The sequence below is a fragment of the Microtus ochrogaster genome, unplaced genomic scaffold, assembly GCF_000317375.1.
Source record: "Microtus ochrogaster isolate Prairie Vole_2 unplaced genomic scaffold, MicOch1.0 UNK2, whole genome shotgun sequence".
In the NCBI taxonomy this organism is placed as follows: Eukaryota; Metazoa; Chordata; class Mammalia; order Rodentia; family Cricetidae; genus Microtus; species Microtus ochrogaster.
This window is the reverse complement of record NW_004949100.1, coordinates 21,991,580-22,017,172: the sequence shown is the minus strand read 5'-3', so window position 1 is coordinate 22,017,172 and position 25,593 is coordinate 21,991,580. Positions and strand designations below refer to the sequence as shown.

General features: G+C 39.5%; 1 protein-coding gene across 6 annotated transcripts in view; it reads left to right on the top strand.

Moving 5' to 3' along the window:
* Positions 1-25,593, top strand: part of Hecw1 (HECT, C2 and WW domain containing E3 ubiquitin protein ligase 1) — a 247,068-nt gene that overhangs the window by 121,743 nt on the left and 99,732 nt on the right. For all 6 annotated transcript variants that reach the window (XM_026788346.1, XM_026788344.1, XM_026788345.1 and 3 more), the window contains 2 exons: positions 12,597-12,921; positions 24,066-24,173. In XM_026788346.1, the coding sequence (XP_026644147.1) occupies positions 12,597-12,921; positions 24,066-24,173 (433 nt within the window). The remainder of the gene's footprint in view (positions 1-12,596; positions 12,922-24,065; positions 24,174-25,593) is intronic.

Sequence of the window (25,593 nt, the reverse complement as noted above, 5' to 3'; positions counted from 1 at the left end):
TTTTTGGTTCCTGTCCTGGAACTAGCTCTTGTAGACCAGGCTGGCCTCGAACTCACAGAGATCCGCCTGCCTCTGCCTCCCGAGTGCTGGGATCACAGGCGTGCGCCACCACCGCCCGGCTCAATTACTTTTCTTTTCATACCACATTAAGTTTTGAGATTATAATATAATTATATCATCTCCCCCTTTTGTGTCCGCTCTCAAAAATCATGCACCCTTCCTAGCTCTCTTTCAAATTCTTTTTCTCATATATAAGTATGATTTTTCCTCAGTCTGTATACTGTTACTTGTATGTATGCTTTCAGGGCTGCCAACTTGGTATTGGACAGTCAGTTGGTGTGCTCTTCCTGGGGAAAACTATTTCTCCGGCTCGCAGCACTCCTTAGTTACCTGTATCACAACCAGGCAAAACACAGAGTTGTGGAGACTCGTCCCAACTTATATATCTGTGGAACAATTCCGGAACCTAAGATTCGTGGCTCATTACAGAAGAGGAGACAGAAGATTGTAAGAGCCAGAGGACCATGGGGTTTGCTGTAAGATCATATCTCCCAGGAATGTCAGAAGCTACACCCATGAAGTCTCACTAACCGGACTGCCTACACGTGAACCAAACAGGGACATCAACAAAAGATCTTATTGTGGACAGGGGAAACCTGAGAGTCCTCACCTTCTTAAGAGTTTGGAAGGTAAGAAAGAAGAAAACATCCTTCAAAATTCACAAGTTCTTCACGACTCACTGTAACAAAAGACAGTTTAGTATGAGAACAAAACAGCAAAAGTTCCATAATGTGCACATCACTGTGCGAGAGAAGCCTAGAGAAACAAACCAATCTCTAGAGTAGATAGCAGGGATTTGCTTAGGCTGCAGCCTCTAAAAATATCATATACAAAACAATGAAAACCCTGAAAAAAGACGAGATAGCCAGGAAAATTACCTCAAACTAGCGAACTGCTTAGGTCTGTTATGCAGACTTAGTTCACACTGTCTCCCTTAATTGAGCCCTTAGTGATTTAGCTGCTTTGTGCAGCACACAGAGAGAAACATCCTTACAAGTGGAGATTTCTCTCATAGATGGAAATTTATCTCAGCAATGCGTAATGTTTCAGTGTTTCCCCTGAATCCGGAGCTAAACATTTAAACTCATTCTCATTTCAACAGCTCACCATAATCGCTACAAAGAGGTGTGTTTTATTGTGGTAGTCTGGTTTCCTATAGTCATATCTTTGGTACATCCTGAGCCCTATCACAATATCCAGAATTCACCTGGCAAAACTCAGGATCCGAGAGGCTCAACTTTCATTGGAAGTCATACAACCAGCACTGATGCATGGCCACATTCGGACCCAAAGCAAGCACTCTCTTCTCAGGGAACCAGCCACAAAGTAAGAGGCTGAAGAGAAGATAAAATAAGTGCAGTTCAGATCAGTTAAGAGCCAGGCTTTCCTCATTGGAGTAGAATACAAGGCCAGTAGTATCTTACGATTTAACACGCGAAATTCCCCAGTGAGAAATACACACCGGTGTGACCCTGAAAGGGAACCTAGGGGACAGACATCACCAAGTGGGAAGGTATGAACGGGAAGGAAGAATGGAGACAGAGATAGGTAGGTGGCTCTTCAGACATTCTCCTCAGGTTGACCTCAGGGCGTTCTGAACACTTTCTGATGTTATGTGTGTGAAGCAAAATTTTCCAGAAGGATTATGACAGCCTTGTGTTTAGCTTAGCTCCTATATAATGCAAAACCATGATGTTTGTATCAAATGGTGCCCGATGCTCCATTCTGCATTTAATTTTAGATCTCGGTCTTTGACATTGGGTACCTTAAAGTGCTTTGCAGACATAAAGAGAATCTCTGAGTGTGCAAGTTTGCTTTCTTAAATTAGAAACGGCTTTATTCTGCTGCATTATCTAACCTTTAAGCCCTTAGGAGATGGCTTCTGTACATTGAATGGAAGGTTCTCAGTGCCCCTTATTTTTACTATGTGCTGCAGAGTTTCCTAAAGGCAGCACGGGGCTGCATCCCCAGGAACTCGGATGCTCTACTTCCTTCACTGTGTCCATTAACGCTCTTCAAAGGCCACATATGCATCAACACGGTTGGCCAACAGAAAAAACTTTTAAGACAATGACAATAGTCCCACAACCATTTCTTTCCCTAGGGCCTAGGGAGGAAGGATATGGGAGCGAGGATATGTCTTAAACAGCACTTTTTTGGGGGAAAGAAAAATGAATTTACTCAACCTTGGAGACCCTTACAAAGTCCCCAGGGCAAATGACTTTAAAATTATCTCTTTCCAGACTTGAAGAGACATTATGTAATGCCAAGAAGGAGCAGACCATATTCCTTGCTGGTATTTTAGTGACTCAATCCCCGCCTTGGTCTCCTCTATGCAGCTATATATTGATTCTTAGCAGAGGTCCAGCCTCAGATGATTGAACCTGGGATGTCTGCAGAAGTCCAGGAATCAGTTAAGAACTCTCCTTTATGAGTAGGGTACATTTAAGTCTGCTTTGTGGAGCTTTCGTGGCTTTGAAACATGCAAAGTTTATCTGCCTCTTTTTCCCCTGTTAACCTGTCTATAGTCATTGTGTCTCAACAGGCTCAGTTACCAAATTCTCAGGGAGACAACTTATACAACACTTCCTTTCATTTTGATTCAAGTTGAGGCCCCTTTGCACCATTCTAGATTGAGAACTGATTCCATGTGTGATCTGTTGCAGAGAAAGCAAAACAATGAATCTACTTAGAAATGAACCATTCTGTGGTAGTTCCTGGCATCTCTCAAAAGGGTTCTCCAGGGTGCACATCAGAGCTTTGGAAACTACTTCTTGCTGGAAACACCCTTTTCCTCTGTCTTGCACTTGCCTAGATCCGACTTGTGCGTTATGGGCCTTTAGCAGGTACTGAAATATCTTGGGTTAGCAGTGATGCTCAGAGTTGTCAACTTGACAGATTCTAAAATAACTGTGAGGTGGACCCCTGGAGGGGATTATATTGACTAGATTAATAGAGGTAGGGAGACCCACCTACTGTAAGCAGCACTACTCCCTGGTTGGAATCCTACACTGTCTAAGTAGAGAGAAGAGCTGAGGTGATTCATGCACTCATCGCTCTGCTTCCTGAATATAGCTGTGACGTGAGTGGGTGCTTCCTCTTCTGCTGCCGTGGCTTCTCTGCCAATCATCTCTCTGGAACTGTCAGAAAAAAATAAAACCTTTCTCCCCCAAGTTGTTTTTGTTGTTTGAAATTTTTCACTGTTTAATGAAAAAAATAGTTTAAAATTATTTTTGAGAATTTCATGCATGAGCAATACAATGAGTTTTGATGAAATCTAACCCAACTCCCTCCTACACCCATACCTCTTCTCGCTACATTTCCTTCCTAACTTCATAAACTCTTTCTTTAACCCACTGGATCCAATTAGCGCTACTACCACGTGCATGGTGTAAGGCCATTCACAGCACCAGAGCAGCCTCTCGGGGGCTTCGTCTATAGAAAACTGTCTTCGAGTTTATCAGTATTCCTTTTACGAAACTGAGTCTGATATAAATTGGTGAACACTTTTTTTACATTGGAGTCTATTTTTAGTTTGCCATTGACTTGATTAGAATAATGTGTCTTTCGTAGACATACACAATGTGTCTTCACTCCTAAGTGGGTATTAGGTGTAAAGCAAAGGATAACCAGGCTACAATCCACAGCTCCAGAGAAGCTGGGTAAGAAAGGAAGACCCTAAGAGGGACACACATGGAGGTTCCCAGGAAGGGAAAATAGTGACGATCTCCTGGGTAACAGGGAAGGAGAATAGAAGAGAGGGGGATGGGGAATGAGAACAGGAGGGCTCAAGACGGCCAAGTTGGGGGAGGGATGAAGGAGGAGCAATGAAAGAGATTTCTTGATGGAGGGAGCCATTATGGGGTTTGGAAAAAAAAAAACCAGGTGGTAGGGAAACTCCCAGGAATCCACAAGGATGACCTCAGCTAAGATTCCTAGCAATAGTGGAGAGGGTGCCTGTGCTGGCCTTCCCCTATAATCAAATTAGTGACTACCCTAATTTTTATCATAGAGCCTTCATCTACTAACTGATAGAAGCAGATGCAGTGATTCACAGCCAAGCACCGGGCTGAGCTACTGAAGCTTAATTGAAGAAAGGGATGAGGGATCATAAGAGCAAAGTAGGAGTGTGTCAATATCGTGATTGAGAAAACCATAGAGAAAGCCGGCCCGAACTAATGGGAGCTCACAGACTCTGGACTGACACCTGGGGATTCTGCATGGGACCAAACTAAGCCCTCTGAATGTGGGTAACAGTGTGTGACTTGATCTGCTGGGGGGGGGGGTGACAATAGGACCAGGACTTATCCTGGGTGCATGAACTGGCTTTTGAAACCCATTCCCTATGATAGGTACTTTGCTCAGTCTTACTACAGGAAGAGGGGTTTAGTCCTGCCTCAATTTGGTATACCAGACTTGTTGACTCCCTAAGGGAGGCTCTGAGGAGTGGATGGAGAGGGGTTGGGGAGGTGGAGTATAAGGGGAGGGAGGCAGAACTGGAGCTGGTATGTAAAATGAAAATAAATAATAAATGGAAAAAAGAATAAATTGTTTTTTATGTCTTCAGATTAATTTTAGGTTGGAGTATATTTCTTCAGATATTAGAATAGTGGCCCTAGCTTTCTACCTGGTCCCACTTTCTTAGAATGATTAATTTATTTTAGACAGCAAAAAAAGTATATTTTGTTTCTTAATCCATTCACCTAACATTTATCTTTGGGTTGAGAATTTGAGTATATTAATATTTAAAGTTATTATTGAAAGGGGTATGTTAATTGTCCCCTTTCTCTCTCCCTTTTGCTGTTTTTGTTTTAGTTCTATCTGTGTTTTAGTAGTTGTTTCATTTGATATATATATATATATACACACACACACATACACACACACATGAAAAGAGTTTGTGTGTGTGTGTGTGTGTGTGTGTGTGTGTGTGTGTGTGTGTGTGTGTTGGAAGGTTCTTCTCTTCTCCTTCAACTATGGCAGGTGGTTTTGGGGGTAAACTAGTCTGAGTTAGAATATGTTATCTTAAGAACTTGGAGTACATTGCTCCAGGATCTTCTGGCTTTTAAAGTTTCCATTGAAAAATCAACTGTTATTTTGATGGCCTTAACTTTCAATGTGACTTGTGGTTTTTCTCTTGCTATTTTCAATACCTCTCTTTGTTCTACATATCTAATGATTTAACTATAATTAATGTAGAAAGTTTCTTCTCTCGTTAAAGTTATTTTGTGTTCTATGGGCTTCTTGTATTTGTATGGGTGTGACTTTCCTTAGCTAAAGGAAATTTTCTTCTGTGAGCCTGTTGAAGATCTTGTCTGTGCTGTTGCCCTTAGATTCTTCTTCTATTTTTTTTTCAGTCTGTAGACTTAATAACCAAATTCCTGCTATATTCCTTTTATTTTTGAAAAAGTTATTTCATTCTTTCATATAAGAGGGTTTTGAGTAAGCTTCTGCTAATTTCATTCTTCTACATGTGATCATCTAGTTTTTTCTGCATCATTTGTTGAAGATGCTATTTCTTTTTCTCCAATATATGATTTGGCACCTTTGTTGGATGTTAGATGACTGTACTTACATTTACCCATCTTTGAAACTTTGGTTATGGTCCATTGCTCCACATGTCTGTTTCTGTGCTGGTGCCATATTATTTTTATATTATTTTAGTAAGTATATGATTTTTTTATTTAAGTTCATTTATGCGTTTTATTATACATTTATTGAACCATCTGTTTGTTGAACCATCTCAGCATCTCCAGGACAATTCTGTCATGGTGGATAATCTTTTTGATGTATTTAGTAATCTGTTTTCAGTTTATATCAAACAAGAGACATGAGAATGAGTGCCCTTGCCTTATTTTTTAGGATATATTCACCTGAAGTACCAATCTTGGATGAAAATTGTTTAGTTTCAAGGTTTGAGACATGGCATGTCATGCCTCACTGCTTTTGGGGTTGCAGACGTTATTCTGGTGCATCTCCCTTTCACCTGCTTTTAGCATTTGATGCTTTTGTTTGCTTCTAGTTTTGATATTTTGACTATAATATTGCCATGGAAAGTTTTCTCTGGCTAGACCAGTGATCTAAATGGCTCCTGCATTTGTATTTTCGTTTTTTTCCTGAGTTGGTGAATTTGAGGTTGTATGTTTCATTAAATAGATTCCTTGTGCTATTCCTTACCTTAGCTCCTTCTTCCAGCCCATAAATTCCTAAATTTGGTCTTTTGGCCATATCCCAGGATTCATAGATGTTATGGTCACATTCATTTATTATTTTTTCCTTGTTGATGTTTAAATGAGTATATTTTTAAACTTTCTCCTCCATCTCTCATAGTCCCTCTTGTGCTTGGTCAAACCTATTTACTATGCTTTCCACTTTGCTTTTGTTTGATTTACTGAGCTCATTACCTATAATGCCTATTTTTTCTTATCTTAATTATAAATTTCTTTGCTGAATTTCATATATATATATATATATATATATATATATATTTCTGATTTTCTCACATACTGTGATGGCTTTTTTTCCCTTTATATTGCTCGCTAACTTTCTTCTCCTCAACATGGATTCCTTTGTTTCTTTGTATCCTCTTTGGAATCATTTTTATTAGCAAACTTTTGAACTCTTTAGCTGACCTTCTATGAATTTCCATGTCCTTAAGGATATCTGAAGTGCTATCATCTCTTGAAAATAGTCAAGTTGTCTAGTTTTCTATAGTTCTTGTAGCTTTGTGATACAATTTCTGTATCTATTGGTTTGGATACCACTTCTAGTTGATTTGCCGGTCTCGCTAGAGAGCAGCTGTTTCTTGAGAGCTCTTTACCCAGTGTCACCCAGTGTGGAGAAAACAAACTATCATGACATCAATAACACCAAACCATTCAAGACATAAAAGTAAACTTAAAATTAGTTATATCATCACCAATGATGATAAGCCAGAAAATGGAAAAACCATGTAGAATATGCTACAATGTTGAAATCATCTAGAGAAGGGTAGAGAGAATGTTCCCGTGTTGAAGAGCACTTGCTCCTCTTCCAGAAAATCCATGTTTGGTTACTAACACCCAAGCATGGCAGCTTACAACCACCTGTAAGTCTAGCTCCAGGATTCTAACACTCTCTTCTGTCCTCTGTGGGCATCCACTCATAGGTGGCATACATTCACACAGACACACATAAATAAATTAATAAATAAATAAATAAATTTAAAAATTATAGTGAGCGTGAAAATAGTAAGTGAATGGGGGCAAAGAAAGGGACAACAAGCATTAAAAGAATAAGAGGGGAAAAAGAATGTTATAGATGGAAAGAAAATAACAAAGAATTATAAAATAGAGAGAAAGGAGGGAAGGCAAACATTTACTCAATGATGTAAAGAATGAATAAACAAAATTAGACCTATAAATGGGAACAATAAAAATAAAACCCATCTGTTGTGGGAGCCTGCTTGTTAGTTCCCGGCTGCTCAGCCCAGAAATAATCACACAGAAACCATATTATTTGCAATACTGTTTGGCCAATAGCTTAAGATGTTTTTTCCCTTACACCCCACGCCCCCATGCTTGAGCTAAGCCACCTTCTGCTTGTGTTTTGCTTTACCCCTCCTTTTCCCCACTGTTCAAAATCCTGCCAAGGCTCCCTCTTGTCTTGGGAATGGAGAAGAATTAAATCAGGCTACCTATTTTGTAGCTGTTCTTGGGTCCCTAGTATTGCTCCATTTCAAAAATATGTTTTCCTTTAAGATGCCATTTGTTCTTTATACCTGAAGAGATAAAATGTAACACTGTCTTATCAAAAGCTACAAGTGCAGCTTTGCCTGTGTATGAAGGGTAGGGCTGCCAGTCAGTCTCTTTTCAGCCATCTGGGCTACCTTTCGTGGGAGACATTTGCTTTCTCTCTCCTAACAGGGACCCATGTGGTAAAAGCTTGGCGTCTTTTCTCTGTGCCCATCTTCTTTGCACCTTCAAGTGCCCAGTTACAACTTTGTTAGTTCCGATGGGGCTTCAGCCTTCTCTCCTCTTGGAATAGAAGCTTTTTATTTACTTAATTTATATATTTGCTTTTTGTTTATTCTGATTCTTCTTCCATCTTACGCAGATATTATGTACATTTCTTTTGTTTGAATTTTCTGAATTCCTTGACAGAAATAAGCAAGTTGTGCTTTTGTTTTTAAGTTTTCGTACCACTCCCAACCCCCAAAGGCATGACCAATACTGGGCATAGTATGGAAATGTTCCAGGAGTCTCCTTGGGTAAGATGGCCTCCGCTTTAAAAATAAAAACCTGTCTTTCTCTTTCCCACAACTGAGTAATTCCATCTTGTAAACGTCAATGATGTTTCTTTCATTATCTCTTTTCCTCTTACGATTTTAATATTTTAGAGACATTTTAAAAATATTTTTTCTCTGTGTTTTGTTCTGCTATTTTTTCCACTTGAGATGGCATTAACTCACAGCCTAATGTTCCAGAAACTGAGAATCTATTTTTGATTCTCAGAAACCGACAAGAGTGGATCCCCTTGTTAAAAATATTGACACATAATATGCTCTCTCTAGACAGCATGTATTTCTGCTTTAATTTCCCATCTCCTTTCAGAAAGCTTTGTTTTGACTGATGCAATTACTACATCAAGTGTGGTAAATAATAGTAAGAAAAATCTAAACAATCTAAAATATATCTAGACTATTTTTATCAGTTCTTTTTTGTCAAGAGTCAATTAAAAATATGTGCTTAACCTAGTACCAAACTAGCAACTATCTAATGGTTGGAAAACTAATATGTTCTTATAATCTTGTTAGTGTTTGATTTTGCTTATCAACAAAGGTGAATTCTTTGGTACAATGGAGAAAAGTCTAGGAGCAATTTAGTTCTGCCTGATTCTTGCTCATTCAGAGATTGGGTTTTCCCTCCTTGGAAAGTAAAGCAAAAGCTCACATGTCAGAGGATATGTTTCCATAGAGATTAGGCAGGAGTCCAGGGTTGTCAGACAGTGGCATAATGCTTCAGGCAGTATGTGGTCTTTATCCATGGCCATCTCAAAACAGGGTAGATCTCCATCTGTTCCCCACACGTTAGAAATAAATGATGATTGTGTTGCTTCTTTCAGCCCCATCAGTCTATAGTATTCTGGGAACAGTTGTGAATGGCTCGGAAAAGCCTGATCACAAAAGAATCCCACGTTAACCCATCAGTGCTATTCATATACTGCAGTCAAGAAGTAACTCCTACCGTGCCTTTATCACAAACCAAGGTTTGAGAGGCTACTTCATTTGGTGAAGTGAATGGTATTTAAAAGAGTAGAACTAGGTGAAGCAGAAGTCATATATGTCAAATAATAGCCTTATATACAGTCAACTCACAGGATTCTGCCAACTACAGGTCCATAAAACAGGAAATTGCAACTAAAATGAATCAATTATTGTGAATCTTTAATTAGAAAACACCTATTTAGAACATGATGAAATACAGTTTTATGTTTAGTCTCTTTCATATACAATTTATTGTCTCTTTCTTTTCCTTCTCTGAATTTTAATTGTATAAGGCTTAATAAACCATTTCTGTCACAAGAAAAGATATTTTGATTAAAGTAAAATTTTAACTAAAATTTTAAAGGCTAAAATAAGCACAAAGTAGTTATTACACCAGGTATAGGAGCTATAAAGAGGCTAGAGCCATACAGAACAGGGCAGTACGACAAGCCAACTATCACTGTGATGATAGGAGTGTTTTCCAGAGAGCGGGAAGCCCACTTACCCACTTGAAAATGGAAGAAGGTGCAAAGGGATAATATAGCAGATTTTGAGCTAGTGTTTACCCTAAAGTGGTGTACATCCTGTCTGCAGTGTGAATGAATTAGTACCAAAAGCCACTTTTATGGCCTTCCATGTTTATAACACTAGGGGATTGCCATATATTGCACTAAATCCACACTGGATGATGGAAAAGCCTGGGTGAGTGGATGGGAGAGTATAGTCTTCTAGAACCATCTTTAGGTGGTTTCTCTTACTACAGGCAAACGCCATATTGCCACTAGGTATTAACCAGCAAAGACCTCACTTTGTTAATGTTTCCATCCATGTCTTTGCTCTTGCCATGTAAACCACTATTGCTGGTGTAATTTGACAGTTGCAAGAGAAATGCTGATTCTTCAAAGAATTCTGTAAAATGTTATCAGAGTTTACATCTATAACAAAAGAGAAACACTTAAACTCTTTGGAGAGCCTGCTTGGCATTCCCGTGAAAATGTTGCCATCTGGTAGTACTCTTGATCTGGTTTATTTTCTCTGCCAGGTAAAGAATGAAATGGCGGGAAAATCTCACACAGCTGACAACAACATTAACAAACCTCATGACAAGTGAATACACACACACACACACACACACACACACACACACGACATGTAGAGGAAGGCTCCTGGAAGAGCAGGGAGGGGACTTAAAACTGAAATCCATTTTTCTCCAGGAGGCCTGCAGATTTTTGATGATTTTGGTGGTTTGGGAAGGTGCCTCCTCCCCTAATTTTGGACAGGTCCATGTTAACAAAGAAAGGGGAACTGATAAGCACACAGTTTCAGGTGGCCGAGTTCAAGACTAGCCTTGAACATGTGTGATCAAGGCTGGGCAGGTCAGCCAGAAGAAGGTGCTTCTAGGAAGAGGAAGAAGCCCACCAGGTGTTTTTCTACATCAGGAGGGTAAAGAAGACAGAAGTTTGTCATTTTAATCATCTATAGTCCTTTCTTTATCTGTCTTCCTGTCAGAAATATAACTGGCCCCTAGTGTCTGCAGTAAAAATTAATTAACTAATTAATTAAAATAAACACACGTAACCTTCTCTGGTCTGAAGATGTTGTTCAGCAGCTAACATGGTTGCCATGCAAGAAAGAGGACCAGAGTTCAAATCTTCAGAAAGCAACTAACATGGCTTGCTTATATTTCAACTTCTGAAGGCAAAGCTAGGCAATCTTGGAGCAAACTAGCCGTATTGTCAAGCTCTGGGTTTGATTGGTAGACCCTGATATGAGTAAAGTGGAAGAGTGATCCAGGAAGATTACCAACACAAGCACTCTGCCTCCGCATCTGTGCACGCACACATATGCACACACTGATCACAAATGCAGTCAGATACATGGAGACATGTATGTACATACAATATGCATGCACACACACATGTGAAAAGAAGAAAATGGTTACAAAATCAAGCAAAAAACATAAAACCCTAAGCTTCCTCAACAAAAATATCCTCCCCAATATCAAATCTTATTTTAAAAAAAGCCTCGGTCCTGAAAAATTGATGCGCATGCCTATAATTTTAATTCTCTGTAGAAATCTGGAGGGTCATGAACAGAATGAATTTAATTTTCAGTACTATGGGGTCATGTGAAGTGTTATCAGGCTAGTGGTCAAGAGATAACACAGCTGGAAAGCCAGAAGTAGCTGTACTGTCTGTGATCATTGTTTGGTCTAACTCATAAGTACACATTCGGATATTCATTTAAATCCATGTAGTTTCAATCTCCATATTAGATGATGTTATTGGAGCATTTAAATGGAGTGTGTAATCTGAAAATCCATATAATTTAAATGGTAGAATGTCACTAGGGTCTGGTCCTTATGGTTGGAAGACAAAATAGCATTAGCTCTCACTTAATCAGTATGTATAAAAAGATACAGTCCCTGGAGTCTTAATAGCATGAGTCAATGCTTTTGCTGGACCTTTCTCTTTTGTGAAAACAAAAATAATATTGGTGGCAGAACATAGATCTTTTAAAGCCAAAATCCTCAAAATCTGCATGCTAATCCAATCTTAGTATTCATCAGTGAAGTAGGAGTCACCCTTGTTTGTTTCAAAAGTGAATCCCGCTCAAGTTCTGTGTGATGGCAACCTTCCAGGTCAGCTCATTTTAAACACTAACAAAGAAAAAGCAACTGCAGTGTTTTCTACAGTAACAGTTGAATGAAAATAGCCCTCTGAGATTAGATCTGATCAACAATTATGATGTTCAAGAATTACTAAAATAAGAAATCTTTAATAAACATTTCAGAGGACCCAGAAACATAGAGTCAAGGTGTTAAAAAAAAAAAAGGGAGAATGACTATCTCATGCAGCAGGAACCATTCTGGACTGTGTGAGGAGATTGGATCCGTCAAGAATGACTAATCATAATTTATCCTAAAAGGGGTTTTAAAAATTAAATCAGTTGAACCGATGTTGAAGAACTCAGGAAGTGGTGCATCTTTGGGAACGGGGCGCCGCCCTGCAGTCCGCTCCTTCTAGGATCAATACACTGAAGGGAGCTGGGGAGGCCAAGTTTCCAGGAGGGCATGAACAGAGAGTTGCCTGTGTCTTTGTTCTTATTCCCGTGTGAATGCAGAGAGAAGACCCTTGGCCTGAAAAAGATGTTGTACGTCATGAGTCACATTCCTCCGAAGGGCAGCTCCCTCGGAGTTGATTTCCTTCAACAGATCTTTGAATGTCTATCAGGACGTGACAAGAGTTGCTGGTTTCTCATGACCCTGTCCAATATCTCCTTTCTTCTGCAGAATCTGTACCAGAACAGGTTTTTAGGCCTGGCTGCCATGGCGTCTCCATCTAGAAACTCCCAGAGCCGACGCCGGTGTAAAGAGCCCCTCCGCTACAGCTATAACCCAGACCAGTTCCACAACATAGACATCAGAAACGGCGCGCATGATGGTATCACCATCCCTCGTTCTACCAGTGATACTGACCTGGTCACTTCAGACAGCCGCTCTACGCTCATGGTCAGCAGCTCTTACTATTCTATAGGGCACTCCCAGGATTTGGTGATTCACTGGGACATCAAGGAAGAAGTGGATGCCGGAGACTGGATTGGCATGTACCTTATTGGTGAGTACTTTGCACACATGACTCTGCTCATTGAAGCTACCGACTCACCTGGGCAGGCAGGCAATGTGCCATGAAAAGGAAGGTTTAATGTGTGTGGTTTGATAGTTCAAAAAGAGTCTTATTCATAATTCATTTTTTCTATTTTTTGAGATGATGTAATTACATAATTTCCCCTTCTTTTTCCTCCTTCCAAACCCTCCCATGTATCCATCTTGATCCTTGAAATTCATGGCCTCTTCTTTTTGTGGTTGTTAAATGCATACATGTGTTTATACATGCATATAAACACATTATAAATAATATATAATATATAATGTGGCATATTATATATATATATTATGTGGATATATATGTATTCTGAATACGACCTTCTCAGTCTGTGTAATGTTACTTAAATGGATGTTTTCAGGGCTGATAATTTAGTATTGGACAACCAATAGGTGTGCTCTTCCATGGGGGAAACAATTTCTCCTTCTCTCGCTCCATAGCGGAATTAAAATGCACAATCAGCAGTTATACTATAGTCAAACATGCCGGAGACTCCCAGTGCTTGCTTTTTAAAGAAATACAATAAAGCTACTATTACATCTCTTTTTAGTAGGTGAAAATCATGAACTGCCAGGGGAAAACATGATTAAAAATAAATATTATTTGCAGCTCGAGGAACTCCTCCTCCTGTTCCTAAGTGAACAGCCAAACCCCACTTTAAATCCTCATGTCTGTAGGGTACACACTGTACCCAGCCAACGGACTCTTACCTCTGAACAAGTAATTTCAACATTTTTCTCCCAACAATCTTTTCTCCAGCTCCTTCAGCATCCCAACTTTATATTCAAAACACATGATGGAATTGTATATTCAGTCATATGGAAAAAGTTGCCTTACTTACTATTCAGAATACAAAAGTTCCATAACTGAAAGAAAATGAGAAGAGTTTTTTGTGTGTAAATTTCCTCAAATATGTTCAAACAGGTGTAAGATGGTATCTTAAAGTTGTCTTGATTTGCATTTCCCTGATCGCTAAGGAAGTTGAGCATGACCTTAAGTGTCTTTTGGCCATTTGAACTTCTTCTGTTGAGAATTCTCTGTTCAGCTCAGTGCCCCATTTTATAATTGGGTTGATTAGCCTTTTACGGTCTAGTTTCTTGAGTTCTTTATATATTTTGGAGATCAGACCTTTGTCAGTTACGGGGTTGGTGAAGATCTTCTCCCAGTCAGTAGGTTGCCTTTTTGTCTTAGTGACAGTGTCCTTTGCTTTACAGAAGCTTCTCAGTCTCAGGAGGTCCCATTTATTCAATGAGGCCCTTAATGTCTGTGTTGCTGGAGTTATACGTAGGAAGTGGTCTCCTGTGCCCATGTGTTGTAAAGTACTTCCCACTTTCTCTTCTATCAGGTTCAGTGTGTTCGGACTGATATTGAGGTCTTTAATCCATTTGGACTTGAGTTTTGTGCATGGTGATAGATATGGATCTATTTTCTTTTCTTTTTTATTTATTTATTAAAGATTTCTGTCTCTTCCCCGCCACCACCTCCCATTTCCCTCCCCCTCCCCCAATCAAGTCCCCCTCCCTTGTCAGCCCAAAGAGCAATCAGGGTTCCCTGGCCTGTGGGAAGTCCAAGGACCACCCACCTCCATCCAGGTCTAGTAAGGTGAGCATCCAAACTGCCTAGGCTCCCACAAAGCAAGTACGTGCAGTAGGATCAAAAACCCATTGCCATTGTTCTTAAGTTCTCAGTAGTCCTCATTGACCGCTATGTTCAGCGAGTTTGGTTTTATCCCAGCCATCTTACACCTGTCAGAATGGCTAAAATAAAAAACACCAATGATAGCCTTTGCTGGAGAGGTTGTGGAGAAAGGGGTACACTCATCCATTGCTGGTGGGAATGCAAACTTGTGCACCCACTTTGGAAAGCAGTGTGGTGGTTTCTCAGGAAATTCGGGATCAACCTACCCCTGGACCCAGCAATACCACTCTTGGGAATATACCCAAGAGATGCCCTATCATACAACAAAAGTATATGCTCAACTATGTTCCTAGCTGCATTGTTTGTAATAGCCAGAACCTGGAAACAACCTAGATGCCCTTCAATGGAAGAATGGATGAAGAAAGTATGGAATATATACATATTAGAGTACTACTCAGCAGTAAAAAAACAAGGACTTCTTGAATTTTGCATGCAAATGGATGGAAATAGAAAACACTATCCTAAGTGAGGTAAGCCAGACCCAAAAAGAGGAACATGGGATGTACTCACTCATATTTGGTTTCTAGTCATAAATAAAGGACATTGAGCCTATAAGTGGTGATCATAGAGAAGCTAAATAAGAAGGAGAACCCAAAGAAAAACATATAGGTATCCTCCTGAATACTAACCTTCATCAGGCGATGAAAGGAGACAGAGACAGAGACCCAAATTGGAGCACCGGACTGAAATCTCAAGGTCCAAATCAGGAGCAGAAGGAGAGAGAGCACGAGCAAGGAACTCAGGACCATGAGGGGTGCACCCACACACTGAGACAATGGGGATGTCCTATCGGAAACTCACCAAGGCCAGCTGGCCTGGGTCTGAAAAAGCATGGGATAAAACCGGACTCGCTGAACATAGCGGTCAATGAGGACTACTGAGAACTCAAGAACAATGGCAATGGGTTTTTGATCCTACTGCACGTACTGGCTTTGGGGGAGCCTAGGCAGTTTGGATGCTCACCTTACTAGACCTGGATGGAGGTGGGTGGTCCTTGGACTTCCCACAGGCCAGGGAACCCTGATTGCTCTTTGGGCTGACAAGAGAGGGGGACTTGATTGGGGGAGGGGGAGGAAAATGGGAGGCGGTGGCAGGGAAGAGAAAGAAATCTTAAATAAATAAATAAATAAATAAAAATTGCAAAAAAAGTATGTTCAAACAAATCAAACCATGCTTATATATTGGATATTGTGGCAACTATTTAATAAAATTATCAACATTTTTGTCCTAAAAATAAACATTACAAACATGAAAATATAATAAATTACATAAAAATAGGTATTTCCTCTATTTCATATGATAGAATCAGTGTGTAGCAAATTGACATGATTATCCATAGACCGGTGTACAATTTGGGGGTACTCCAAATGTTAACAGACACTCCAAACTTTCTGCCTTCTATCTCTGCAGTTTGCTCTCACACATTCCACACACACCACCAGGTTTAATACTGCTGGCTATACTAGGAAACGATGCATGTGATGAGCAATTCATAACCCGGCTCATCGATATATCTGACTAATTAGTCAGGAAATGATTAGTCTGATAAATATTAGTTTAATAATATATTAGTTCTGATAAAATATTTTGTCCGACTAATTAGTCAGGAAGCCATTAGTCAGAAAAATATTTTTGCTCTCTTGAAGGTCTATATAGTGTAAGATATTTGTGTGTGTGTATGACAAAAATGGCAATATACATTTTGATGTTTTTAAACAAGTAGTAGTTACTAGATAAATCTGACTTCTGACCAGAAAAATTTAATAAGTTTTAAAATTAAGTTTTCAAATAAAATAACTAAATCAAATATCTATCTGTAATAGAGATTAAAAAAATAACAAAAGCCCATCAAGCATACACTTTTAATCCATGGTGTTTTGTTTTAGATTTGACTATCAACACTAAACACACAGATATTTCACTTTGAAGTCCTATTTTTGATGTCTTGACAAAAGACACCATTTGGGGAGACTTTGTAAAGCCAATAGGGGTCTAATTAACTAGAATTAAGTGTTCGTTAAATAGTCCGAACCTTGAGTTTCGCCACAATCCTCCTGCCACCTACCTCTGCTTCAGCTGGGAATGTGGTTTATCTATCACTTGGAATTGTTTGCTGCCTGTGTGCATACACAAGCATGTAATTTTAAACCAACTCTTTATAGGAGTGTCTTCCCTCGGTCTGTGAAAACTGATGCCATTTCTCAAGTTAAGGCAAAAATGGAAGATGAGTCTGTTAAAAAAGAAGACAACGGGCTCAGTAGGAAACTTACTGAATGGGAAACACATGGGAACAAATGTGCTGGTCAGTTTTAGCCCACTTGACACACTAGAGCTACCTGGGAAGAAGGACCTCAAGTGTGGGATTGTGTTCACCAGATTGTCCTGGGACATTTTCTTGGTTAATGATTGAAGTCTAAGGGTACAACCCACTGTGGGTGATGTTATCCCTGGGCAGGTGATCCTGGGTGGTATAAAAAACCAGTCTGAGTAAGCCATGGGCACATGTCATTAAGTAGCATTCATCTGTGGTCTGTGCTTCAATTCCTGCCTCCTGCCTCTGTACCTCAACCATATAGGTCCATACTAGAGTTTGTCAAAGTGTGATACTTGGTACCCTGTGAGTATATAAGGTCAATTACAGATTATGTGTAGGAAAAAAGCAGTATATGGTCTCTACCAGAGCAAGGGACAATTATAAATGAAGAGGGAAAGTCAACAGGAAGACGAAGGAGGTGGTAAAGAAGGTGGCTAGAAACTCACCCCACAGAGAAGAGAAAGGGGTGTTAGAAGAAGAGAGAGACTGTTGGCCATATTGAGTTTCATAAAACTTTGAATGAATAAGATTTGGTGTTAACATGACATTTTTTGACTGAGCCAAAATAACCATAACTCATCATTTTAGATAGTTAATCTGACAATTTTGTCATAGCAGCTACATAATATAACAGCAATGTTATTTAATATTGAATGGCAATACTTTAAACAGAATCATACTTCAAATATAGTTTCCAAATCCAAAATTATCTGTGAATCTTAGAAGTGTGTAATTCATGGGTCCTTAGTAACTCACCTTCCAGAGTGGAGGTGCCTTGTCTAGGCTCAAGTCATAGAACTAGACCTAGAAAGTTAAGGGTGGGAATGCTTGTTTAACCTGACCTATGACTCCATGTGAGGAAATGCAGTGCAGGCCTCCACAGCCATGAAGTTGCCTCTCCTAGAGTTCACATTGACCATGGAAATATGTTGGTGTTTTGAACAACATCAGGAATGTGCTGTTCTACACAATGCCCAAGCAGAACCAAAATTATGATGCTTTTTGGCATTGTATGACCTCCAGACTTTTCCAGCCAAATGCCATTTTCCTCTTCTGTAAGAAGGTGAAGAAATCTGTACACAGAAGGCGATGTGACCTCCTCAATGACACTGTTACCAAGTTACCCATGTTGCCCTTAACCAGGTCCATAGGAACCTAGCAATGGGTTAAAAGCATTAATATTGCTTCTGTTACAGCATTATAGCATTTAGTTGTTCCTACTTACAGAATGGCTATTATAAGATAGATAATAGCAATAAACAAATAATAAATAAATAAAATAGATTCTTCTGGGAGATAGAATGGAGAGGGTCATGTGGTTCCAATGATAAGTAGACATTGTTTAGAATGATACTCTGCCTGTAGATAGGCATACTGCCTCATCCAGGTATTTTCATATAAGCTTCAACTTATGTATTTCAAGTTATTGCAAAATGGATGTAAAATTGCAACTTCTTTCTCGGGATTAATGTGAGTAATTAATAAGATATTGCACTTTTCAGGGGTGGGTGGGTTTCAGGGAGTTGTTTATTTATTTAACTTGGTTTAGTTTTTGTTTTGCTTTGCAATCAATATATCTCCTCTTCATTTATTTTGTCAAATTACTTTATTTTCTAAATGAATTGTGATAAATAACCCTAATTCAACCTAAGCTTGATCCTTCAATTATGTTTTAATTGTACCTTATAAAAAAAGCTTCTGGCCAAATGAACATGGACTGGAGAATGATTTTTACGTGTCAGATAATGGGCAGGAGTTTATCATTTGGTCCAAACACAAGTACATAAAGGTTGTTTTGTTACAAAAAAGATACTTCCAGTAAATAGGTTAAGTTGTGCCTATATGACTTTCACAAATAAGAGAAGTGTTTATTACTCTATATATCTATAGTTAAGACTCAGTAATACCTATGTCTCTTTTGCTGAGGTTGAGACATGTAATTTGATTAGTATAAATGATAGCTCTAGCCATTAAAAATGCTGTTATTTAGAAAACACCTATAAAATTCCTTTATCCTCATTTCATATTCCAAGTGTTTAAAAATGTAGCATCTTAAAATTATATTTGTTTGTTTATTTATTTATTGTGTGTGTGTTCATGCATACATGCATGCATGTGTGTGTGTTTCCAGGTCTCAGTCTGTGTCTATATATAAGAATGCATGAGCCATAGCCCACATGGATGCCACAGAACAATGTGAAGAGGTCCCATTCTTCCTTTTCAGTTCTCTCGTGATACTAAGTGTGTCTTCAGCTTGCTAACCAGTGCCTCGTGAGCTAACCAGCGCGTCTCGTGAGCCCCTAACTAAGATTTTAAAACACTTGTGAGGATTATCAGTTTTTTAAAAGTAGAAATTCCTTTGATTCTGAAGTAAAACCTACTAAATATAAAATAAGAATTCAATTAAAATCACAGAAAACAGCCAAATAGATATAGTAGGTATAATGCGCTGATAATTTGCTAGCTGTCTTCTCACTTAGCTTTAGTAAATTGTAGTCATTGACATAGTATGATATGCCAATTCCATGCTAGAATTTGCTGAGTATGTTAAAACTATTAGAGTACATTCATGCATTCAGAATTCCATGTCAAGAGATATCCCAAAATCTTCTCTAAAGTTACGTTAATGAAGTATACCAATCAACAAGAGCCTGAGGATTCATGTTCTTTCAAGCCTTAGAAGTTGCTCCACCTGCATGAGATCAAAGGTCATAGCAAATTGTTTATATTGAATAGTTTGAGACTGCTCCTGTGACTTGTACCTTTTTGGTATGTGCACACATATACACTTGTGTAATTGTACTAATTAAAACTTATGCATGCTGAAACCATATCTTATTTGGTCCTGTTCCATGAGAACTGAAGTAATTATAATGAGTTAGCAAAAGAACACAGCGCTGGCGGGGATGTCTCGGTTAACACAGTCCTTCCCAAAGCAAGTGTCATCTCTGCTTCTCAATGTTGTTAGGAGACAGATCATAGAGGATAGATACACACAAAACATATCCATATATACACATAAATGTATGTGATGTTTTATATATAGGTGAGAGACTCTCTCTCTCTCTCTCTCTCTCTCTCTCTCTCTCTCTCTCTCTGTGTGTGTGTGTGTGTGTGTGTGTGTGTGTGTGTGTGTGTGTGTGTGTGTGAGAGAGAGAGAGATTTTCTTTCATGAAATCCAGGTGTCCTAGTTAGCTTCAATTGTCAACTTGATAAGACCTTTAGTCATCTGAAGGAGTCTCAATGAGTTTCCCAGGTCAGATTGGCCTATGGCCATATCTGTGAGGAAATGTCCTGATTGGTTATTGATGAGAGAGCCTGACATCCTGTGGGGTATACCATCTTCTGCAGGATATATAATCCAGCTTGCTTAGCAAAAGCCTGGGAGCAAGCCAGAGGGCAACCACAGCATTCCTCCATGATTCCTTCCTCCAGGTGCCTTCCTTGAGTTCCTGCTCTGAATCCCTGCCTTAATGTCTCTTCGTGATGGATTGTGACCTGGACGTGTAAGCCAAATAAACTCCTTCCTCCCCAGATTGTGTTTGATCAGGGCGTTTATCACAGCAGCGGAAAAGAAACTAGAGCATCAGATATGGTAGCCAGTCCTGGTAGTCAGGTCAATAGAATTTAGACGCAATGTGAAAACAAAATCTGGGCTCACCTGGGAGGGATTATCTAGATTATGAGATGGGAAGAGTCTCTAAATGTAAACAGCGTCATTCTCTATGGGCTAGGGTTCCGGACTAAACAAAAAGGAGAAAGCAAGAATTCATTGAGCAGAAGCACTCATTGCTCACTACTTCCTGACTCTAAACATATATGGTGACCAGCTGCCTCGAGCTTCTGGTACTGTGGCTTTCTTACCACTGTGGATGTCGGTACCTTGTAATGGAGAACCAAAATAATCTCTTCCTTCCTCATAGTACCTATTTTGGATACTGTGTAATAGCAATGAAAAAAGGGACTAATATGCCAAGGTTTCACACTTGCTATGGAAATGATATACCAGAGTTACATCACCACCCCACATATTATCACTCAAACATTACATGTTCTGATATTTTTGTCTCTGTGTTCTTGCATTTTAAATGGAGTAGCAAAAATTACAACAAAGAAAACAAACAAAAGCCCTTCTTTCTGTTAATAATAACATGACAGCAAATAGTGAACTATTTGTAAATAAAAGAGATGTTTGTGCTCATGATTCTGGATCAAGAACCAAACCAGGATCCATGGAACTGTTTGAAGGCTCAAACCAGGAAATACGTTCATAGGGCGTGCAAGTCAGCTTTCTAGTACCATAGCAAAAGTTTTGAGGCACCCACCTTACTCCTGGCTTCTGTTTCAGAGGTCTTAGTCTACAATCAGTTGGTTCAGTTGCTTTGGGGAGCTATGGCAAGGCAGCACAGCATGATGGAGAACACTTGGGGAAGCAAAGCTACTCACTCTGACAAGAAAGCAAAAAAGGAGATAAAGAAGAAGGATCTAGGGTTGCACTATCACCTTCAAGGGCACATCCCCAGTCAGTAGAAGACCTTCCACCAGGCTCTATTTCTTACTTTCCATTCTTCAACAACACCAAGTAAGGGTTAAGCCTTTAATCTAAGGCCTTTTTTTTTTTTTTGGTTTTCGAGACAGGGTTTCTCTGTGGCTTTGGAGCCTGTCCTGGCACTAGCTCTGTAGACCAGGCTGGTCTCGAACTCACAGAGATCCGCCTGCCTCTGCCTCCCGAGTGCTGGGATTAAAGGCGTGCGCCACCACCGCCCGGCAATCTAAGGCCTTTTAAAGGTTCCAACATCTATAATATCTATCCTCTGTTGTCTCTCTTAATTCTTATTACCTCTCATATCTTATCTTATCTTAAACTCTATAGCCAGTTACATTTCCACTTCTTAAATCTTTCTCAAGTGGAAATGTAACTGACTATAGACTAAAACCTCTGGTTCTGGATTTAGACTTAAGGAACCAATCATACGTTTCATGTGGAATCCCAAAAGATTCTTGGTAGCCAAAACAATCATGAACACAAAGAGCAGTGTTGGAGGTATAATCATACCTGGATTTAAGTGGCATTACAGAGCTATGGTAATAAAAGCGGCATCGTACAGGGCATGCATTAAAATGGGTGCACAGATAGAAGGGACAGAATAAAGGACCAAGAAATAAAACCTCATAAGTATATCACCTAAATTTTTTTACAAAGATGCCAGAAATTTTGACTGTTGGAAAGACAGCATCTTCAACAAATTGTGCTTAGAAAACTGTATATTCATATAATGAAGGATAAAATTCTAAGTGAAGAGACTAAGTAGAGAATAAAAGAAAATGTTTACTGGCCATACATATGACAGAGGGTTAATATCTATAGTGTACAAAGAGTTCAAGATAAAACCAGACACCAAAATCCAGAATAACCTAAATAATAAACTGGCTAATGAAAGAAAAAACCAGTCCTTAAATGATGAAGTAAGTACACGTCCCCAAAAAATAGGTTTGAAATCATTGACCATCAGAAAAATGCAAATACAAGAAGCACTGAGATTACACCTCACTCATTAAGAATGACAGTCATCAAGAAAGCAAATAACAAATATTGTCAAGACTGCAGACTATGGGAAACTACTCTGCTCATAGCGTGTAAACTACTCTAGACACAGGAAGCAGTAGGAAACTTCCTTACAAAACTAGAGCTTTCATACGACACGGTCTATCACTGTGGAGTCCAAGTCAACCCATCACAGAGGTACTTTCACACCAGTGCTTACTAATCCCAGCCTTATTAGCAATAGCAAAGTTGTAGAACCAACCTAGGTGTCCAACAACAGAGGAACGGATTAAGAAAATGTGCACCCACCCACTGAGACAATGGGGCTGATCTATTGGGAGCTCACCAAGGCCAGTGGGACTGGGACTGAATAAGCATGAGATGAAACCGGACTTTCTGAACATGGAGGACAATGAAGACTGATGAGAAGCCAAGGACAATGGCACTAGGTTTCCATCCTAATACATGAACTGGCTTTGTAGGAGCCTAGCCTGTTTGGATGCTCACCTTCCTGGTCCTGGATAGAAGTGGGAGGACCTTGGGCTTCCCGCAGAGCGGGGAATCTGAACTGCTCTTCATTCTCGAGAGGGAGGGGGAATGGAGTGGGGGGGAGGGGGAGGGGGGAAGAGGAGGGGGCGATGTGTGGGAGGACGGGGAGGGAAATGGGAAACGGGGAGAAGGCGGAATTTTTTTTTCTTTTCAACAACTAATAAAAAAATAAATAAATAATAAATAAATATAAAAAAAGAAAATGTGGTCTATAAACACTATCAGATATTCTTTATCCATAAAGAAGGATGAAGCTATGTCATTTACACAGAATTGGAGATAATCATAAGAAGCAAGCAGATTAAACCAGTTTCAGACAGACAAACGCTTCATGTTTTCTCTCAGTTGTAGGTCCTAGACTTTATATCATGAAAGTAAAAGTAAACAAACAAACTGGGGAATGAAGAAAATTAGTACAAAGGGTGGTGTGGAGAATAACAAGATGTGGATGGGAGGACACTTAGAGTATATATCTTATGAAAATGGCCTCATGTGATTCTGTTTAGTACATTAAAAAATAAAGCGTATTATAAGGGCCAGGATGAAGAAGATACGGTATACGGTAGAGTCCATGAGAGACAGAGACGACAGAGACAGAGGGAGAGTGAGCTGGACGGCAGCAACATCAGACTGACTCTCTATGTCTCTTCATTCACAAACGAGGATCAATTCAGAAATTTTAAGAAGACTTTCACAGATTTCATACAACTAAGAATTATTCAAAACAATAATGATTTAAGATAAGTTGCAGTGATTGTCCATGGTTGCAACTTTCTGTTTCTGGAGATGTTTAAGAGCTAAGTAAATTCATCTGCCAGGATTGTTCGGTGGAAGCAAATGTTTCATTCCGATGATTGTTAGAACACTACCTGCTCTCTATGTGGTCCCAAGTGTTACTATTTATATCCTTTGTACCTTTTCTTTGCTGCTCCTGAATATGCTGCCATCTGATGTGTCTCTCTGCTCTCCTTTTCCCTTCTGCACCCGTAGGTGAAGTCTCATCTGAAAACTTTCTGGATTATAAGAACCGTGGAGTCAACGGTTCTCACCGAGGCCAGATCATTTGGAAGATCGACGCCAGCTCGTACTTCGTGGAGTGTGAGTACCGTCACCATTCCTGTGGTCCAGCAAACGTGGTTGGAGCAGAATAGAGCTGTACTCTTTCTGTTCTGGTGCAGGGCTTCCACTCTGAAAGGTGCCTCTGCGTAGGTGTCATGTAAAAGCAGAGGCAGGTTTAGTGAGAAACCTTACAATGACTTCAGCAGATATCTCTATGACAGTTGCAAAATAGCCATGCAAGTCCACAAAGATACCCCTTCAATACCAGTGAAAGTCTTGGTTCATGTTCGCAAGCCTCTGGACTCAGGATCCATTAGCACTCGTCCTTTAGGCTTTAATGCCTTAGCTCGATTAAGTTATCTGTAGCTTCTTCATGACTGCGACCATATCTTCTCAAGATGTTTTCTACAGCAAAACTGGCCATGCACGGCACTAGCATGTTGATGATACTTCACATTTTCACCTAGCTTCTGGTTCCTGCTATGACTATACAGAATTCAGATTATGGTTTTTTATTGTTGTTGTTGTTTTTTTTGTTTTTGTTTTTGTTTTTGTTTTTGTTTTTTTTTGGTTTTTCGAGACAGGGTTTCTCTGTGGTTTTGGAGCCTGTCCTGGAACTAGCTCTTGTAGACCAGGCTGGTCTTGAACTCACAGAGATCCGCCTGCCTCTGCCTCCCAAGTGCTGGGATTAAAGGCGTGCGCCACCACCAGAATTCAGATTATGAATCACTAATATTAAACAGTTTTTCTCTGTTTAGATATGTACGCCATTTTTAGTTGAATTATTTGGTATTTTGAGGTGTTTTTATTCTTTGCTCTTATTCTTTGTCTTTGGCGGCCCATCACTCAGCTCCCAAATAAATCACACATGGAGGCTTATATTATTTATAAGTGCCTGGCCTTAGTTTAGCTTATTTCTAGCCAACTTTTCTTAACTTAAATTATCTCATCTACCTTTTGCCTCTGGCCTTTTTCCTTTTCATACTTGTGCGTATCTTACTTTCACTCTTACTGCATGGCTGGCTGGGTGGCTGGGCATCTGGTCCCTGGAGTCCTCCTTCTCTTGTCTTCCCTTGCTCCCTTTTTTTTTTCTCCAGATTTCTCCTATTTATACTCTCTGCCTGCCAGCCCCACCTATCCTTTCTCCAGCCTCACTATTGGTTGTTCAGCTCTTTATTAGACCATCAGGTGTTATAGACAGGCAAAGAATCACAGTTAAACAAATTCAGCATAAATAAAAGCAACACATATCTCTACACAGTTAAACAAATGTTGTGTAGAATAAACAAGTGTAACACACCCAAAATAACATTCTACAACAGCCTACTTATTATTATATATGCAAAGCTCTACCTCAGCAAGTTTTTTTAAAGTATGATGTTATATTACAATGGAAATATGAAAATAAATAGTACCAATACTTTACTAACAAAGCTGAGTAACCAAATAAACCGACCAG